At 39.8% G+C, this 19,880-nt stretch overlaps 1 protein-coding gene across 1 annotated transcript in view; it reads left to right on the top strand.

The window, feature by feature from the left end:
- Positions 1-19,880, top strand: part of spon1b (spondin 1b) — a 105,782-nt gene that overhangs the window by 31,202 nt on the left and 54,700 nt on the right. The window contains exon 6 of the mRNA XM_005449361.4: positions 569-717. Within this exon, the coding sequence (XP_005449418.1) occupies positions 569-717 (149 nt within the window). The remainder of the gene's footprint in view (positions 1-568; positions 718-19,880) is intronic.

The following is a 19,880-nucleotide window of genomic DNA, read 5'->3' as shown; positions in this document are numbered from 1 at the left end:
TAAGTTCACTACAGCTCACAGTAAATAAATAAATGAATAAATCGGTGGAAGGTGCTGGGTTCGAATCCAGTTTACATGTTCTGCTTGTTAAAAATCTCTTTTAGCTAGTTAGAATTAGCACTGTCTTCATCTTGATGTCTGAAATGTGGTTGATGTGTAGCCCAGATGGCAGCCATTGAGGATATGAAGTGTGTAGCATTCCAAACTCAGCTTTAGGATATGCTTGCCTTATACAATCAAAACTTGGCAAGTGTAAGTACACTGGTATAGACACAACAAACAAGTCTGTGTTCTATGAAGGTTTAGATGACATATATCTATATATTATTTGGTTTATAAAGGTTTCCTCATGGTAAATGATGAGATTTCACTAAGTCACTATATACAGTCCAACACATAGCGCCTGTACAAGTGTAACTTAACCAATTCTGATAACTTCTGGTGACTGAAACTGCTAGTAGAAATAAATTAAAGATGTTAAACATGAGCACAGAGTCAGGATGAATGAATAATCATGTTGTCATAAGCTTCAGTGAGTTACGAGTGTTCGTGACTTCCTGTATTGTAGGACGTGCCAACCACTGGTCAGCTCTGATTGGTGCATCCCACTCCAGAAGTTACGTGCTGTGGGAGTACGGAGGCTATGCCAGTGAGGGAGTCCGTCAGGTGGCTGAGTTTGGCTCCCCCATCAAGATGGAAGAAGAGATTCGACAGAAGGTAGGATTACCATCAGACGGATTCTCTGTGGGTTCTCACCCTCTCTGTTTTTGAAGTGTCAGTCTTATTTTCATATCTTTTCATATGATCCTTTCCTGTCATGTTGGATTAAAAGTTCTAGTGGCACGACACATCAAAAGTATAAATAAAAACCACCAATTTTAGACCATAACAGTGTATATATGTATATGGTATAATCATCATTTGAGGCGGTTAGGCTGCCCTGCCATTTTTCGAGGGCTTTTACAACATACTGTGAGATTAATGACAGGTTGCTCGAAGAACAAGCTGAAATATTGCTCCCACACACCAACATACACGCTGAGCAAACACACATTTTCAGAGCTGCTGCTGATGAACGTGCAGCACCACCGTGACACTCCCATCTCCACATCATGTCTCGGCATTATTATCTCTGATCTTTCTGCTTATTAAACCAGATGCATATTGACAGCTTTTAATGCTAGCCACTGCATGAAATCAGATTCCTTTGGTAAACATCAGCAAACTTCCTTTGAGTGAACTATGCCTTTAGGGGATCGGATATTTTTGGAAGGCATTCACTGGATAGCACACTGGGAGGACGAGCTGTTGTCTCAGCTCTTCTTCTTCGTGTGTGAGTGTGTGTGTGGTAAAACTGAAACATAGTGCAGACAGAGAAGAGTGCATAACAGGACACAGCTGACAGGTTTGCTTGAGCATACGTGTGTGTGTATGTGTGTGTGTGTGTAACCCAAATGCTTGGATGTCTGTCAATATAATATATAATTTCCTATACGCTGGACTACCAAAAGGCATGTTTTCGTATATTTATGTACTGCAATTCTTAAAGGAACAGTGATTTTTACATCTTGGGATTAGTCCCAGCAACTATAAGGTGACGTGGAAGGATTCAACTACAAATTGCATAGCTTCATCCTGAATTAGAATTCACCCTGCCGTCTATAAATGATATAACTCCATTCATTCACTTGGAGTTTACTTGCTGCGATACGTGTCTGAGAACTGCATTTCTCAGACATTTATAATTAGCACAAGACCTTATTTTTATCCTCAATTTTTCCATTCATCATGTAAAATCTTAAATGGATGAATTTGTGAATAAAGGGTTCTGAAAACCAGCCTATAAAAGTCAAAATCTTTACCCGATCATATACAGACCAGATCATATTCAGTCTTGTTTTTAGATTTTTTAGTTTCCGTTCTGATGACTCGTGCTTGTGTCTCTGCAGTCCACAGTGTTTCTGCTCTGTTGTGTCAAAACAATGATTCAGCTTTGATTTAGTAAAGTATAGCTGAAATGTAGAAAAAGGGTAGTGTTTAGAAAAAAAGACTTTTTAAATCAACTTCTTTTCTCAAAGATCAGGGGCTCTGTGGCTACAGCAGCAAAATTAAGCAAAACGTTGTGAATAAAATGTAGTTTTTTGGAAGTTAGACTCTTGAGTTCCTCAAGGGTTCCTCACCCTGAGCCTGGTTCTGCTGGAGGTTTCTTCCTGTTTAAAGGGCGGTTTTCCTTCCCACTGTTGCCAAAGTGCTTGCTGATAGGCGGTCATATGATTGTTGGGTTCTTCTCTGTATGTATGGTTGTAGGGTATATCGTACAATATAAAGCGCCTTGAGGTGAATGTTGTTGTGATTGGTTGCTGTATAAATAAATTGAATTGAAATTAAGTGGAATCTTAGAATAAAGATTGGTGATAGTGGCTTGACCGCCTTGAGTCTAGGTACTGGTGGTTTTTGAGTAAACAGATAGCTAATGGAGACTTTAGAGGAGATGCCTAGAGTGAGCGGGAGTGACAGGTCACAATGAATTTAAAAAACATTGATCAGTAAACAAGAATATTGATGTTAAAATTTTAGAAGAGATGAAACCTCGTGGAAAAACAGAGGTGAAAGAAGAAATGGTGATACGGGATATTCTTCTCTACGAGGAATGGAGATCAAACTTAATTAAAAACAAATGCAAAAGTGTTTGATGAGTCCTTCTGCCTTACATGCTGGGACATTAAGGGTATTGTTAGTCACAGGCTTTCAAGAGCAAGAGAAAAGTAAAAGCTGAGTTCTTTGTATCTTATAACGTCAATAAAATCAAATCATCTCGCTGCATCCCCCGCAGCGGTCCATCGACCACTCCTGGATAAACGAGTGCAGCAGCAGGTTGGGTCGTTGTAAGGCACTAACGGTAACAAAGCCCGAAGGCTCCCTTGCAGCGTCCTGCAAGTGCTGCACCACCAGTCCAGATTAATTCTTCTTACCATGAAATTCCATTTAAGCTCCTGGTACAAGTAACTGTTGTGTTGGCTACACAGGTAGATAACTGCTGCTGAATGTAAAGATTTAAAGTGGATTGCATGTGGTGGAAATCTGATACATTTGATTCTGACCCTGTTCTGTTTTTTATTTTTTATTTTGGTTGGGGAATATAGCCTCAGTTGCAGCGTCATTTGCCAATAATCATTATGCAGTAACAGAGAATGAGAAAATAGGATTAAAGTTTTATGAATATAACTTTATGTAATTATAACTAAAGTGCATTAAAGTTACATAAGCAATCGTGCTCTAAGGAGAATAGCAGGAGCCCATCGTTCTCTGTCCAGCACCACTACTATGAACACAATGCCCTTTCTTCCCTTTGCCTGCAATGCAGGTGTGACTGTTTAGGAATTTTGTGAAGGCTTCTCTTCACAAAAAACGAATTAATAAATACAATTTTTAAATAATACAATGATATAGTTCTAGTTTATTTCAGCCGTTTCTTTTATTAATTCCTGTCTCCCCGTTTGCTTTCCAGAAATATAGAAGGAGCAAAGAGCTGATTTGTAAGACCTGATAATAGGATATTTCCAAACTTTAAGGAAATGTCAAGCTGAATTTTCAGGTGTAAAGCACAGAATCACACGATGTACTGTGGAAACAAAATAAGGTTATAATAAACAGATGTCATAACAGGTAGACTGGGGAAAAATAAAATGATGTCAGTGATTGCACATGGCAAAAATAATTGACTGCATTAAAAGAGCCTATTTTGCTGTATACCACTGTAACACTTTATGATGTGCATTTATTTTACACAGAAATATTCAGTATAAACAGTATAAGCTCTGTTGTCCATCTCTCAAAAGAGCTGGCAGTCATTTCAGTTTACAAAAAGTTTCAGTTTTGCCACCACATTAACATTAATGTTCAGTATGTTAGTGTGTTATAAAACTGTGATTACTGCGATAGAAGATTAAAATGCACTGTCTTCTGATTAAAACGTTACACTAATGTTGCTCATGTGAACTGCTTTGACCTAAAGTATATGGATGTCTCTGCGTGTTTTCTTTCTGCCTCACACTGTTTCTGTGGGCACTGATAGGTGCGTCCTGGCCATTTGCGAGGGAACAATAGCGTGGTGCTGGTGGGCTGTCAGTGTGGTGTGTGCCTGTCAGTTTAGGTTTGGGCTGTTGTGTGGAGACATTATAAGCTGACAGACAGCCCTAACTCCTCTCTTGGCTGGCTCTGTCTGTCTCTGGGGCTAATAACCACCCTGAGACAATGAAAACTTCAGCCTGTCTCATGGCAGAATGAGATGGCTTGATTGTGTACTGTAGACTGGAATGTTAGCTATTGAGCTGTTGGATGAAACAGCCCGATTGTACACTGGAATGTCAGCTATTGAGTTGCTGGACTTTGTACCAAGTCTTAAAAACTTTTTCTAATATGTCCATGATTCAAAAGGTTGTTTTTTTGGTTTTTTTCATCGGTACAGTACATGTGAAAATGTACTGTAGACCTGCAGTGTTTCTGGTGTGTAGTCTTTAAATGTGCTAGGCTGGCTTATTTTTATTTATCTAATATTTTTATATTCATATCCGTTAAGATGCACTAAACCTATAACATATATAAGTTAAAAAAATGTAAATACAGTATCAACTCAGTAGTTCAAAAATAGAAAAAATAAAAATAGTCATATACAGTAAGACTAAGGATTTCCAATATATAGTAATTGCAATAGTAATGTATACTAGTAAACTTAATAACATGGTATAAATCTATGGACATTGTGTGTCATTTGGTTTCTGTAACTTTGTCTCTCATTTCTAAAGAGTTTAAAAGATCTGTAGAGTTATTTGGAGGAACAGATACTAAATGTAAGGTGCGTTTATTTACAGTGTTAACACAAACCTGACATTTACGCTTGGATTTTAAGTGTTTCCATACTTGTGTTATATAATTCAGTGAATTCAGAAATACATTATCAACATTTTCTCTATTTTGCCTTCTCCAAATGATGACTTGCTTTTGTTAGCTGGTCTTTCAAGCATGCAGCGGTTGAAGTTGCAGTGTGTTTGTTGACTGTCCATGGTCCATATCATCATCCTGTTTGAAAGCTACTTTTGCACTGTTTTGGACTGGCAGCCTGTCAGTCGTATCCTGCTTCTCATCCAGTGTCAGCTTGGATAGCTGAGACAGAGCGGCTACACTACTTCAATAAGTGGCCGTGAAACGGAGATTTCTGTATTGTACAGTATTTAAAATTGTCCACAATATGTACTGAATTCCAAGTGTCTGTTTCTGGTTTTGCTTTTTGCTTTTTCAGCATCGCAAACCTAAATCTGAAGTGCTATAAACAGCAAATCATCAGCAAATGATCAGGATCTGCTACAGTTTTTTTTTTGTTGAAAACTTCCAACGCTCTCATTTATATGTGCACTGACGAAGATGAATTTTTATGTTGTTTCAAATGCACCTACTGACTGCCTTAAAATAGCAGCTTGAAATGTGTTTTGATGTTACACTGATGTGTAAGAGGGAGAATGGCACCTCTTTCATGTTGCTCTTTTGTTGTTGTACTTTGCTTGAGGTTGTCGATTCGCTAGTTTTTGATCATAAGCCAAGTCAGCCCATTTTTACACCGGCTAGAGATGTTGATGAAAAGAGAGAACATCTGCTTTACTCAGCTTGGAACAAAAGTTTGTAATACTGGCGTGTACTATGCATGTTAAACTGCAGATAAGTGTGAATGACATTTTTCCTTCTTTTCAGTTTGAAAGCATGATTTCATATTCTAATAATATCCTAAAGATAAACGGTAGAGAGTAAATTGCTATGGACAGTAAACTGATGATTTTGAGTTTGTTGCATGAGCTGTGTTCCAGATACAGCATTCTTGGCCCCTCAACAATCCTGGCCTTTATTGACATGACACCATCACACAGTTGCTGCAAATTTCTCAGCTGCACATCCAGGACGTAATCTTCCACTTAATCCCAGAGGTGCTCTATTGAATAGAGATCTGGTGACTGTGGAAGCCATTTGAATACAGTGACCTAATTGTCCAAAGAACCAGTTTGAGATGATTTGAGCTTTGTGACATGGCACATTATCCTGCTTGAAGCTGCAATCAGAAGATGTGTACACTGTGGTGATTACGGGATGAACATGGTCAGGAACAACACTCAGGTAGACTGTGGTGTTTAAACAAACCTCAGTTGGTGATAAGGGGCACCAACAAACAACCTAAACCATTGAAACAAAGCAGGATTGATCAGCGTTTTCATGTCATTTATGCTAAATTCAGACCATACCATCTGAATGTTGAAGCAGAAATCAAGACTCAACTTAAAGCTCATTTTTAGGCAGGTTTTTGTACTAGTGCCAGATTTTTTAATGTGGTCATCAGGCAGATAGCTTTGGCTGTTTGGACAGTCCCACCCACCTCCTATCTAAACCTTCTGTTTGTGATGGGCAGCAAATCAAAATAGAGTCAAATTAATGGGAGGGACAAGATGAATAAAGATTTATTCTGCACGGTGAATCATTATTAGGTACAGTCTAATAATAATAAACAAATATACATATATATATACATACACATATATATATACATATATATATATATATATGTATATATGGCAAGCAACCCCTTTTAAAGCACTGGAATCCTGTAATTGTAAAGTCAGGCAGCAACACGTGTATTACCAACAGTTCACCTTGCACTGCTTTATTGAAATTAGTCTCTTACCGGTTTGTGTTTGTTCTTGAAAAATGTGCTTGGTACCAAAATACCAATACCACACAGGGCCCCTTGCTTTGTTAGTTTAAGCTGGGTTATATATAGCTGGGTATCTGTTTCAAAAATATATATTAGTTAACTTTCCAAGGTTTCAGGCACAAGAAAAGTAAAACACAAATACACACATAACACATTTTTTTTTTCAATTCGCTGGGGCATTAAGGTTCAGACTGGGTGAACATCGAAGTGGCTGCTGTAAAGGTGGGAAGCCGACATGGGTCAGTAATCCCTGTCTTAGCTGAGAATCCCAACCATCCAGAGGAGCAATCAGCTGTGGTGATGTGTGGACAAAGCCTTAAGACCAACCTCTCCATCGCAGCGCCAGCCAATGCTCCCCATCTAACAAACGCCTAAGCCCGGCACAAGACAAGCAGACTGGCAGACAGAGACACAGACAGGACGGGGAGGGGAGATGAGACCTCAGAGCTCTCACCGTGATGATGTACCTACAAGCCAGAACATCTCTGTCAGAAAGGTGCTGCAGCACACTGCAAGAAGATGTCATATACTGTATTAGAAAGTAATGAAATGAGATTTAATAACCTATTGAAAGTTAAACACAGGATTTTCTGTACATAAATATTTAGATGCTAAATATGATGTTGACAGAGCCGTGTGTGTCGCATTACAAAAGAGTGAACAGCTGTGGCATTTTTTCACAAGGCCTCTGCGTTCATTAAAGACATGACTTACAACAGTCCTCTCCTGCTTGGTCAAGCTGAACTTGCCGATCATGCTGTCCGTCCTCCTCCTGCACCTGGCATCCACTCCTGTTTGCATGAATGCCCAACAGGCGCAGCCCAACATGCATGAGCCTGTGGAAAATTTGAGATAACACTTTGTAAAGCTTCAGGCACAGATCTGCTCATATCACAGTGCACATAGAGCATTATATCGCATGCCAGTTTGGAAAATAAGTGGAATGTAAGCGACAGATTTAAACATGCCAGTATCCTCAAGTGCTGTTGGCAGTTTACTGAAGTTAATAAGCTGCAGATCTTTTATAGGACCTGTAATCCTACAACTACACTCAGGTAGAGTTTAAAGGATTTTATTCTCATTTTTTAAAATTGCCACTCCATTGTTTGTTTAATCAGTATCATTAGCGATATTAGGATATATTTAATGCAAGTTGAAGGAATTTAATTGGTAAAACATGCGAATCACCATAAGGCAGTTCCACAGCACAATGTGTGATACAGATGTGCGTATAACTACATTTTACCTGGTCCGACTACTTGTGTTGTGAATGTTTGTTGTGATTAATGCACTGAATTAGAACACTTTCACAAAACCTGCTGCCTACATTACAAACGATGCAATCTGGGAACCCATTATCTGTCACCTGCTGACTTTGCTTCTGGGGACGCTGGACAATATTTCAGGGCTTTTGGTGTGGCAAACACATATCTGACTACATGTTGCTGGCACTCTCTGACTGTTAGTGAATGCAGAAACATTTTTTAAAGCTAAATAGTTAACCATTCCCTCTTTTGCACTTCACACAGACTGTTTATGTGGATGCAACATACTCAAAGGTGATTTACAAAATGCTTCTTAGACTACAACACCAAATAAGAAATGTTGAAGTATAACAGAATCATATGTTCATATGTTGATAGATGGTTATCAAGATCATCAAAATGCAATTCACCTGGCAAAATGTGAAATTCCTGAAATTCAGGGGTGTTGTGCTCCTGTCAGCTGTTGTATCATTTTAGCTGTAAAGCACAGATGCAGTGTTTGCTTTGGAGTGATGATGGGAACATGGAATCTCTGGGCTTTGTGAGGGCTTGGGCTTGTTTAAAGCTCGATGGGATTGAGATCTGGAGACTAGGTTAGCACCTTGTGCTTTTTGTTGATTTTTCTCATTCATAAATTAACCAGCAAGTTTCCACTGTGATGGGGTATATTATCCTACTGGGAGAGCTCATTGCTAAGGGGAAGTGCCACTATAATGACAACATGCTCTGCTTATGCTGGCTACAGACATTAGGTGAGGAATGAGGTCTGCAATAAACTTTAGGTGTCTGGATGTCACTTTCATGCATTTGAAAGTGACATCCAGACAAAGGGCCCAAGTTTTCACAGCAGAACATGGCATTGTAATGAGATAATGCATATCCATTTTGGGGTTTCTAGAGGGCTGGAGGCGGGATTCACCCTTATTATGGGCGAACACAGCGACGACCTGTGCAGGCTCCAGGAAAATATGCAAACTCCACACAGGCCCCAGCGAGCCACTGGGTTTGGACCTCCTTACTGTCAGGCAAGAGTGATAATCACTGCACAGTGTAATCCCATGTCAGGTAGTTTTAATCTGATCAGTGTGTGTTTTTAATGTTGATGTTTCGCTTATGGTTTGGCTGTTTAAATCCTTTTTAAAGATGTGGAATCCTCTTAGTGGCAAGTTGTATGGGGCAGCTTATTAAATTAGCTACAAATTCTTGATCATCCACAAATGATTCCTAAATAACCTTTGGTGCCACCACTGCGAGGAGGTGATACCATATGGAGGGTTTTTTCTTTTGAATCTATATAATATGCTAATTGTCTGTTTTTTTACTTTAGTGAACTAAAGTGAAAGTCATGAATGTCAGTAGGTTAAGAGCAGACAAGTATGAGAGGTTTTTGTACCTTTGGGACCCAAAAGTATGTTTTAATGTCACCACTCTCCAACTCAAGAAACAAAATTACACGGCGCATCTAATTATTGATTGGTTTCAAATGTCACATGAGGGAGAGAGTTTATAACGATCACATGAATGGAGGTTGTAAAATGTGGAGTGCTGCTGGCCAGGGATTACGTTCTCATCCTCTTTAATGCCACAGCTAACGATAGAGGACACACAAAAGAACTGCAGCTACCTGATTATTACTTCCACTGAAATGCCACGTACTCTCAACCAGCTGTGATCACGTCAAGATCAGACAGAGAAATGTCAAGAGCTGCTGGCCAACAAGAAATTTGTATCAACTTTAAAATGAAGAAGTGTGATCGCGGGCCCAGTCGGTCACATTTTAATTACCTTAATTTAGTTCTTTGCCTTAGTGGTGATTTGATTTGTACACACCAACTTATCTCTGAAAGGATTTGTGAATCGCAATCTTCTTCTTTCCGCATGCATTGCTCAGCAAGCGCTTGGGGGCACTGCATGTTATGACTACAGCTGTTGTTGTGGAAACCATTTTTTTGTGTGTTCTTTAAAAAGTTGTTCAGCTTTTAGCACTATAGGCAGCAGTCAGAATGCACATTTTTTTTATTTTAAAACAGGGACACAAAGGAGGCAGGGGTATAAAGAGAGGTGGACAGAGGTGGTCACAGACACAGGTTTTCGCTCCAAACGTTGCCCTGAGCCATAGACCTGACCATTTACTGCCCTGAGCTACTACCTATCAGACCTCCCTGGGGAAAACTGCATCTGATATTTCCTCTGTACAAAGTGACGCTTTTAAAATCTCACTTTCACAAAAAGTTTGAAATGTGTCACAGTGACCTCTGTGCCACAGAGGATGGTCATGGCAAGAGGTTTGTGGCTTTCTGCTGCTAGTCTGAACCTGTTTTCATTATTTCATTTCCTTAGATATTAATAAAGGTAATTTCTGTTTTTCCCTTTCCCTCTTAAAAGTGGACAAACTGTAGTTCCTTAAGTTACTTATGTTATAGTTTCTCTTTGCAGTTTCTTTTTCGTCCACTTCGTTCAAAATTTCATTATTTAATTTTTTTCATCCATCCTTGAAACATGTCAGGAAATTTTATACTTTTTTTGACAGTTCAATTTAAATACAATTTACATTTTTTAGGATCAGTTTACAAAAACAGTGATCTCATGGTGCTTTAGATTGGAGGGTAAAAGTCTTATGAAAAAGAGCATGGTGACTGTCACAAGGAAGAACTCCCTTTTAACAGGAAGAGACCTCTGGCAAAACCAGGATCAGAGAGGGTGAAAAGTTGGGATGGAGTGGGGGAAAGGGAACGCTGACCCGCTGTAAAAGGTTACTTTTTTCCTTTGCTATTTTTCAGCTTTTCCAGCTCTTATTTTACAAGTCCGACCTCACAAGTACTGCTGTTGTGTATCAAGTGAGATAAAACTTAGCTGATCAAAATTAGCAGGCTTAAAAGAATAAAAAAACTTAAGAAAAGTTGTTTGTACAAAGGGTAACAAAGGCCATTAGATGTTGTTCACAAAGCAACCATGGGACCCCAAATCTGTCAAGTGACTGACGATCATTTTTCAAGAAATCTAGGAACAAAAGCTGTTGTTAATTTATGATTGGGTCATAGACTTGGTTCAAATAAATAATTTAAATATTTTTTATTTTTGGGAATTAAAATGTTTTAAGCCATTTTTATGTGTTAGTTTCTTTTCCATGTCCCAGTTGCCAGTCTTGGTGACCGGTGACCGGGACTCCGCTCCTGGCCGCCGCCCGGCACACAATACACCCAACCCCTAAGGCCTGCGGGTTGGTGGCAGAAATGAGCTTTCTCCAAAGGGTGGCTGGCCTCTCCCTTAGAGATAGGGTGAGTTCAGCCATCTGGGAGGGGCTCAGAGTAGAGCAGCTGCCCCTCCACATCGAAAGGAGTCAGTTGAGGTGGTTCAAGCATCTGACAAGGATGCCTCCTGGGCGCCTCCATGGTGAGGTGTTCCGGGCATGTCCCACCGGGAGGAGGCCCCGGGGCAGACCTAGGACACGCTGGAGAGATTATATCTCTCGGCTGGCCTGGGAACGCCTTGGTGTTCCCCCGGACAAGCTAGAGGAGGTGGCTGGGAGAGGGAGAGGGCTTCTCTGTTTAGGAACTCTGTTTAGCAGTCTACAGATTTTGTGTTGGAGATGCATTATAGTACGACAGTAAAGTCCAAACTATTTCCAGACCACGGACAACTATCCATCTATAAAAGTGAAGGTAATATGCTAACCTGCTCTATAGCCAGTCCACAGTGGTAGTGCAGAGCTAGAGGAAAACGACCCAGCAGCCAAACAGTGTAATATAACAGAAACAACCAAAGCTTCACTTTCTACAGGTAAGAGAAGCAGAGCTGCACAGGTTTGAACATTGTAGAGGAAATGTTGCCCTTTTCTGCAGTAGAATTGTTGCTACTATCTTTCTGCTGCCTCTCACCAATGTTGCTGTCGGCTCTGTGGTAGAATTCAATACATAACGTCAAAGTGAAAAAGATGTCACATAATGAGCAGTGTAGCAAATGAATTTCTAGAGGAACTAAAGAAGTTAATTAATTATCCGTTGTTTTTTTTCATGTAGTGTATTTATTTACAAAGGGTAATCTCAATGTTCCTGGAACAGGCCATAACCTTAAATTTGAATGTCATCTTTTAGTTGAATAAACTCAAAAAGGCTTTGTGGCTTCCTATTTTCATTCTATTTTTCTCAGCTTGTCTTTTTTTATAATGTTACTGTTTCTTCTTGGGGTTTTTTGCTTCCTTTCTCACCCGTTCATTTTCTTCAAACACCTCACTGCCTAACTGACTGGCATCCCCTCCCAAACACCCAAAAATGTTTTCCTTTTTGCTCATGCTCTTATGAGCATGATCAATCAATCAAAGGCATATGCCACATTCCTTTTATGCAAAGCACACAGCATTTACGTGCAATAAAATGTGCTATACAAATACAATTCCCATCCAGTGTTATATCGGTTTTCCAGTTTCTTGACATTCTCATCCTAATGTCACTTCTTTTTTTTCTTGCTTCTTCCTTTCTCTGTAATCTCATAGTGTTTGCATTATCTCTCCCTGCTTTGAAGGTCCTTATTTCAGAGAGAATGTCAGAGAAAGAGGGTGGAGGGTGAGATGAAGATGAATAGACAGAGAAGGAGAAGAGGACCAAGAACTCCATCCTTCACTTTCCTCTCTCCGCAAAACACTTCACAGGAAATTGCTACAGACGTGCCACTAGACAGAAGGACAGATAGGCAGGCAGGCACGCACACACACACACACACAAAACCACTCCCTACATCTTTATTGCTTCCCATAGAAGTCAGGAGTGCACCGCTGAATAAAGAGAGGCAACGCAAGGCGCTGGGAGAGTGCTCCAAAGCCCTCCCTCCATTCCTTTCTCGTCGCTGACATCTGTCACATTTAGAGGCGAGGAAGTAATGCTAAGTGATGTACTTTCTCTGCATGTTCACAAACCGTCGCTGCTTTCCGAAATGTTTTGTCAACTCGTCACAGCATCTAAACTCCATTGAGAAAACTGTCTTTTGGCTCTGCTCAAAAGGCCTCAGCGGGGAAATGAAAGCTCTCACCTGTGAGGGTACCACGCAAACACTCACATGTGAGGGTAAGTAGTTGTTGTAAATACACGGCGTCTGTTTCACATTGGTGGTCCTTTTGGGGAAACGGGTGATAGGCAGCTTGTCAAGCCTTCCAGGTACAGCGTTTCTTGATAGAGACGTTGGATAATTCAGTTTTTATCGCAAGATTGTTTTTCATTGTAGTATGACTCTCACCTTGATATCTCTTGGTGTCTTGGACGAATTTGCACTGCTGCCATACGCCACACTGATAATTCACACATTTTCTCTGCCTCCAGGCAGCTTCTGTTTTTAATCAGATACATATCATCCTCAGTAAAATACAACTAGAATATATTCTCCTTTTAGCCCCAGTACTGCTGCTCTAGAGAAAACAATGCTTAGCTTGTGTATTTTTTTTATAGTTTAGACATTTTATTTCACGCACTTTATCCACTGCACCCCTCATGCATGTTTGTGCTGTATGTGCTCTTTACTGGGTGTTGGGGTGATTTGACAGCAGGTTACTATGAAGGGTGTTGTCAGCTGCACTATATTTGGACTTCATTTGTCTGTGAGAGCAGGAGGAGGCTGGAAAAATGAGAGACGGCTCAACCCAGTGTTGGCTGTATGTGTGTCTGTGTGTGTGTGACTTTTCCTCTGCATGTATCTTGATTTGTGAACTCGTGGGAGTAATATTATGGATCTTGCATTGGGTTTGTTAAGTTAGAGAGCAGCTGATAACAATATGACGCACACACAGATGCACACATCGTGTTCACAGAGTCAGTCCTGGGGGATTTTTGAAAAGCTTTTGGCGGCTGACAGACAGACAGCGTCTCTCAACTGGCTCTAATTGGCTGAGAGTTCCAGGAGGGAGACAACTGGACGAATGAAGTGGAGGACGGTGACAGGCAAGACACATCCTCCCTAGTTTTAAAAATTATTTCATGTCAATCTCACTCATGCATCAGTGTGTAATACCAATTAATGACTGCATCTGGCATCTCTCGTCTTTTGTTTCCTCCTTATACTGACTGTGGAATAATCTCGTTAATATTAAACACAGATCCTTGTCTTCGTAGCGAGGAGCTGGCTTCTTCGAGGTAGCTTGGCATGTGAAGTGAATGAGAGGATGAGAACAGTGTTTCCTTTATCAGTGTGTTTCCTTCAGAAAGCACAATCTGAGACAGAGAGACATTTTTTTTTAAACTTGTAATTTGTTTTTACATAAGTTTGGAGGAAGTCGTTTATTAAAAGCCTCCTTTTTGCATCAGCTGATTCATTTTAAATCTAATATTTTAGTTTGGCAGAGACTTGATTTCCTTGTGCGGCACATATTATACGCTTGCTAAAGAGACAGTGCCGACTTTGTCTGACAGATTACTTTAAGGCAAGTAACAAAAACTACATTTTAAAAGAACTATAATTATAACTGTACACCAACCTTTGAATGTCAAGCAGCAATCAATCCCTAAACACTGACCAATAAGGCCAACATGAAAGTGCCAAAAACTGCAGTTCCACTAATGACAGCATCAAATCAACACCTATTGACTGTCTGTGAAGGTTCTCAGTCATCCAGGTCATCGTAGTCTAAGGAGCTTGGAAAGAAAAGCATCTGGATTTTCACCTCTCACCTGAGAAACTTCTTCAGTTCTAAGAGCAAATGGTGGAGAGTCCCAGATTTTATGGGAGTGTCCCCCAAGAGGGTCATGGGCCCCCTATTGATCCTCTACCTAATCACACGAGCCAAGATGTAAAAACGGGTGTGAAAATGGGTATTGACTGCAATCCCAAAAAGTTGATTTTGTTCATTTTACTTAGTGTTTTCTGTGGGAGAAACGACCCGATCCTTGGGGTGGGCTAATTTTTGAGGCAGCATGTTTTGGGGTTTGAAAGCCACAGAGATGCAGTGTTTAGAGAAAATGTGTCTCAGCTGTTTCGATACTCCTGACACATACGGGATCACTAAGGTGGACCGACACACCAAGTTCACCATGGAGGATATATGAAAAATGACAGGCTAGCATTCTTAGACTGTGAGATTTTTATATTGCAGATTTTCTGCAATATAAAAATGCTCAAGTTAACCCTGCAGAAAAGACTTTCTAGAGTCCAGGACAAAAATACAGTTTTGGTCAGTTTGAGCTAATTTCCCCCTTCTCAACGACTGTAGCGTGTGATCTTTCAGGCTTAAAATTACATGCGCTGCCGATTCGATTAACTCGTGTGCTTATCAAACCTGCCAGATGTCCACTAGACCTCACTTCTACTAATTTGAGTCACTGACCTGGACTCTAACCATTGAAAAGTCGATCAAAGACAAATGCAAATAAATAATTTGCATTTTTAAAAAATACTTTCCTCTCTGATTGAGCCAAACTGATTTACCATTTGGTCTGTAACAGTCTATAGACTGTTCCCTGCCCATTACATCACATCTCTGCTGGTGCGTTGTTTTGAAATGACAACACTTTATTCATTTATAAATATATGACAGTGCCCTGTGTCTTATGGATACATGGGCCTCTCTTTGCACTTGTAAAGATGTACTCAGTCCCTCACCTGTCTTGAAATTGTCTATATTCAACACAAACTGTACTTTTTTTCTGTCACTCATCTATCTCAATGGTAAAAATACACTTTGTACATCTACAACATCTCTGAAGTAAGACCCAATTTCAGCCTCCAGGTGTAAGTTTTTTTAAGTTTCAGAGCTGCACAGTGAGTAATAAATCTTCGTTCATTTAGTGCTACTGTAGTTGCAGCCCTTTCAGACATTTATCAAAACTCTAACGCATTTATTCAGTTTACTGTCCTCCACCCACAAGCGTGCACGTTATAGCACCTCAGTTGAAACTTGCTGAGTTCACAGCAACACTCTTAAGTGTAAATTGTAACAAAAGAAATCGAATCACAAGCTCTGTTATATTCTTCCCAATATTTAGATTCAGTGTTCTGTGTAGTAAACAAATGTTGGTACAAACTTGAGAGAATTAAAAAAATTCAGTTACAGCTACTCAAGCAAAATGTGCTGCAGTTATATTTAACATGTAGGCTATCAACAATACTGTGATTTAAACTGGCCGTGTTTTATCTGTGTAGGTGGGATGTAATTATGTGTTTTTGAATATGCGAAAACATCAATGTGTTTGCATGCTGATTTTAGCATTTAGCTCAAGCTACAGCTGTGCCTAAGTACGCCCTCATAGTTACTCGTGCGGTTTTAAGCTCTTGGACTGAAACATGCTCTGTGCCTAAATTGAATTCTGGTGTCAGGTATAGATCCTTCTACCCCCCCAGAGGACGAGACCAATTCAAACTTGAAAAGGCAAATGCAGACTTTCACTAACAGCACTGGGCAGAACTCCAGAGACAGCTGGACTCTCTGACATGAGATATTTCTCACCTTCATCCCCTTTTGATATAAAGCGGGACACATCAGCTAGCCCAGTGAACATAAATGTCCAGTTTATGGACATCAGCACCCCGATTTCAGGCATTAAAATTCACTTTCCACTTCCTGCCATATGGAGATTCTGACATGAAAGCTGTTAGTCAGCCTTTCAAAAACCTTTAATGCAGAATCCAGAGACTCCCTGAGACAAATAAAGTTTAGACTATGTAATCCAAATGGGATTTTATAGCATAGTTATTAGCAGCAGTCATCAAAGAAGGTTTACAATTACATTCTAGTGTTAGGCAGGATGACGACGACGCTCATAGCACATCTCATGCCTCTGTCTGTCTTTCATCTTGCGTTGAAAGGCTTTAATGCTTCTCTTTGCAGTGGGACTTCATTTAAGCTCAACGCTCAGATGCACTTGGGGAATTTTCGCCTTCACAGGTCTCTGCTGTAACATATCCTCTTTACTGTGGAGATGACTGCTGGCTCTAAAGGGCCCTTTATTCCGCAGTTTTCCCACATTTTAATTCTTTAATGTTTTTTGCGACACTTCAACTGTCTGTTGAATTATCTCCTATCAAATGTGATATGTCACAGTGTTCTTTTTTTTTTTAAATATACAGTATGTGATCCCTATAAATGAGTGATCTTTTTAAAGGCCACATTGAAATTCAGTCTGTAAAGATAATGTGACAGCAGAGCCGAATGGATAATCCAGTGATGTATAAATGATGAATTAGATTAATAGAATTGTGGTTGTAATAACGTGTGCCTGGTCATAAATGTTTAATAAGGTATTTCAAAATGCACAGCGCTGACAGAAACCGGTGTCCCCGATGGATTGTTTTTACTCAGGGCTAAAGATCCCCTGTCAGCAAATCAATGGAGGAGATTGAGGCTGTGGCGAGACAGTTTGTTAGGCTGCCTGGCACCGCAGGGCCTGTCTTGTCCTTGGCATGTCTTACTTTGTTTTATTTTGTTTGGTCATTTTATTTCTCTGTCAGGGTTTCTTTTCCCTTTTTCAGAAGAAAAGGGAGGGGTGGTAAAGGGATTTTACCTAAGCCTCACTGGAACGGAAAAGGCTGAAAATGAGAGCGAGAGGAGAACAAAGGGCATTGAGTGTTCCAAAATCTGCCATTCAAATGATGATAAATCCACAAAACTTACACAACAGAAGTGCAAACCAAAAGCAGAGCTGTGTTTTAATGTTGTGTCTTTTATTGCAGTTCTAAGAATGCAAAACTGTTCACACTGAACACATCACATAAAACCTCCCTGAAGTTCTCCAGTAAATGTCTGAGAGGACTCCATGTACAACTGGAGTATGAAGATTATGCTGCATGGTTTGAATTTCTTGATGTGACTGAAATCTTAGAAGCATTAAAAAAGATTTGGGCCTATAGTGACAAATGCGTAGCTGTTGGGGACTTGAATCTTTTCAAAAAGACAAAAAGCCAAGGATCGCTTTGTCGACACCTAACAAGCAAATTGTGTTTTTCCTTCCTGCTTTTGCCTTTTGTCCCCCCTTTCTGATTGTATGCCCCATTCTCATTGGTTCTCTTGTTCCCATATGGATTTATAGTCCTGTTCCCTTTGTGCTTCGTCCACACCAAATGTTGTTTTTCTGGATTTCTGGACATTTTTGTGAGTTATGAAAAGCTTGCCTTTTGGTCGGTGTCCCTGCCTTCTGTGTTCTGTCTTTGGGCTTTCATTTTGACATGCACATAACCTGTTAATTGTTTTCTTGACCTTATCAAAGTAGTACTGACTGCTTGTTGGTTGAGTGCAGATGGCTTAATACAAAGTCACTGACAACATATTGCTTAACACAAGTAGATGATTTTGATTGGCTATTCCCTTTAAAAAAAAACAGCCTCAATGATGTCACCGTTCACTTTGAGTACTTTTTTTAACCTTCTAATAATGGGAGTAATCCACATCCCTTGCTGCAGTAGTTTTTAATTTGCCTGCAGTTTCTACCTGATTTGTCCTCTTGTACTCCAGCTGTCATAAACCAGACGCAAAAAGGTCTGAGTCTACTTTAATTGCTACTCTGTCCTAGTAGCAATAAGTTTTACAAGCCGTGGAGGCTGAGTGGCTGACTTTCTTCTAGGGGTTGAGCACAGCCTCAAGGTGGTTTCAAACTTTTTGTGAAGTGAATTTTATCTGCGGTTTCATCAAGCTATCAGAAGATTGCCTCCCAGGGTGCAGGAATGAAGTCTCTGGCTGACTGTTGAACCAGACGCAGGAAGAGCAATGCTGATTCTGTGGAGCAGCTGTTTTCCCTCCAGCCCCCTAAGTAAAAACCCAGCACCCCCCAACCCACTCGACCCCAAGTATTTGATTATTGGACTTAAACCATTTTGTCCGCAGCGTCTCACAACAGCAGACAACCATTATGTCCTTTAAGTACGGCCAAAGTGAGAGCTGTGTCTGCTCAACATTAAGTCCTACTACGAGCCTAGATTTTGTGCTTTAGTTTAAATATTTTTAACACGCATAAATGTTGCCTCATTTGCTGCTGCCCAGGGTGAGTTAACATCTTTTCATTAATTTTGCATGAAGTTGCTCCCAGCCTGAAGTTTACTTTGCACTCAGTCTGAAAATGTCTTTAAACTAAGATCTGCAAACATTCAGCTCGACTGAAGATTCAGCTGTAAAGATACACTGCAATTATAACACAGAGACAGATAAAATATTAAATGTCATTCAGCCGTTAGATCAAGTAAATTAAGTGTGAATCTGAAAATTTGATTAAAATTGTAGTTGGAATAGAATTGCAACGATAAAGCAGCTCTTATTATAGACGTGAACCAAACAATCATTTAATCATCGAGTTCATAAACACAACATTAAGCAGGAGACAGAACATTAAGCAGTAGCATTTTTTATAATTAATTAATAGTTCAAGAGAAGCTAAAAATAAAAATCTATAACAACCAATCTCAGGAATTGCTGCTTTTTCTTGCAGTAATAAGCAGATTTGTTTTAATTAAAATTAAAGTTGCTCTTCAAGAAGATTAGCTGAATGTCCTTCTTGGGCTTTCTGCCTCGTAAGTTGTGCACAATATCCTTTTGTTAATTAGAACTTAGAAAAACAACGAGTGCAACGTGGGAAGAGGAGGAAGCAAGAAAACGTGCCAGGTATAATCACACTCAGCCTTTCACCGTCGACACTTAACCCTACATATTTTAAATATTGTGATGTGTACATATTTCCAAAGCAAACACTGTAGGTTTTTATCATTTGTTTGTAGATACACATTATTTGCATAAATATGTTTTTATAAGTATAAAAAATAAGCATCACTAATATCTGTGTGTATGAAAGAAAGACATGTTTGGGGGGTTTTTTGTATTATGTTTTTTGTCGTAGCGGTAATATGTTCAGTATCTCCTGGTTTGTAAGAGAGTGTCTGACTACACCACCACTGCATGT

The sequence above is a fragment of the Oreochromis niloticus genome, linkage group LG7 (genome assembly GCF_001858045.2).
Source record: "Oreochromis niloticus isolate F11D_XX linkage group LG7, O_niloticus_UMD_NMBU, whole genome shotgun sequence".
In the NCBI taxonomy this organism is placed as follows: domain Eukaryota; kingdom Metazoa; phylum Chordata; class Actinopteri; order Cichliformes; family Cichlidae; genus Oreochromis; species Oreochromis niloticus.
Note: the sequence above shows the minus strand (reverse complement) of the source record. Positions and strands in the feature narration are given on the sequence as shown.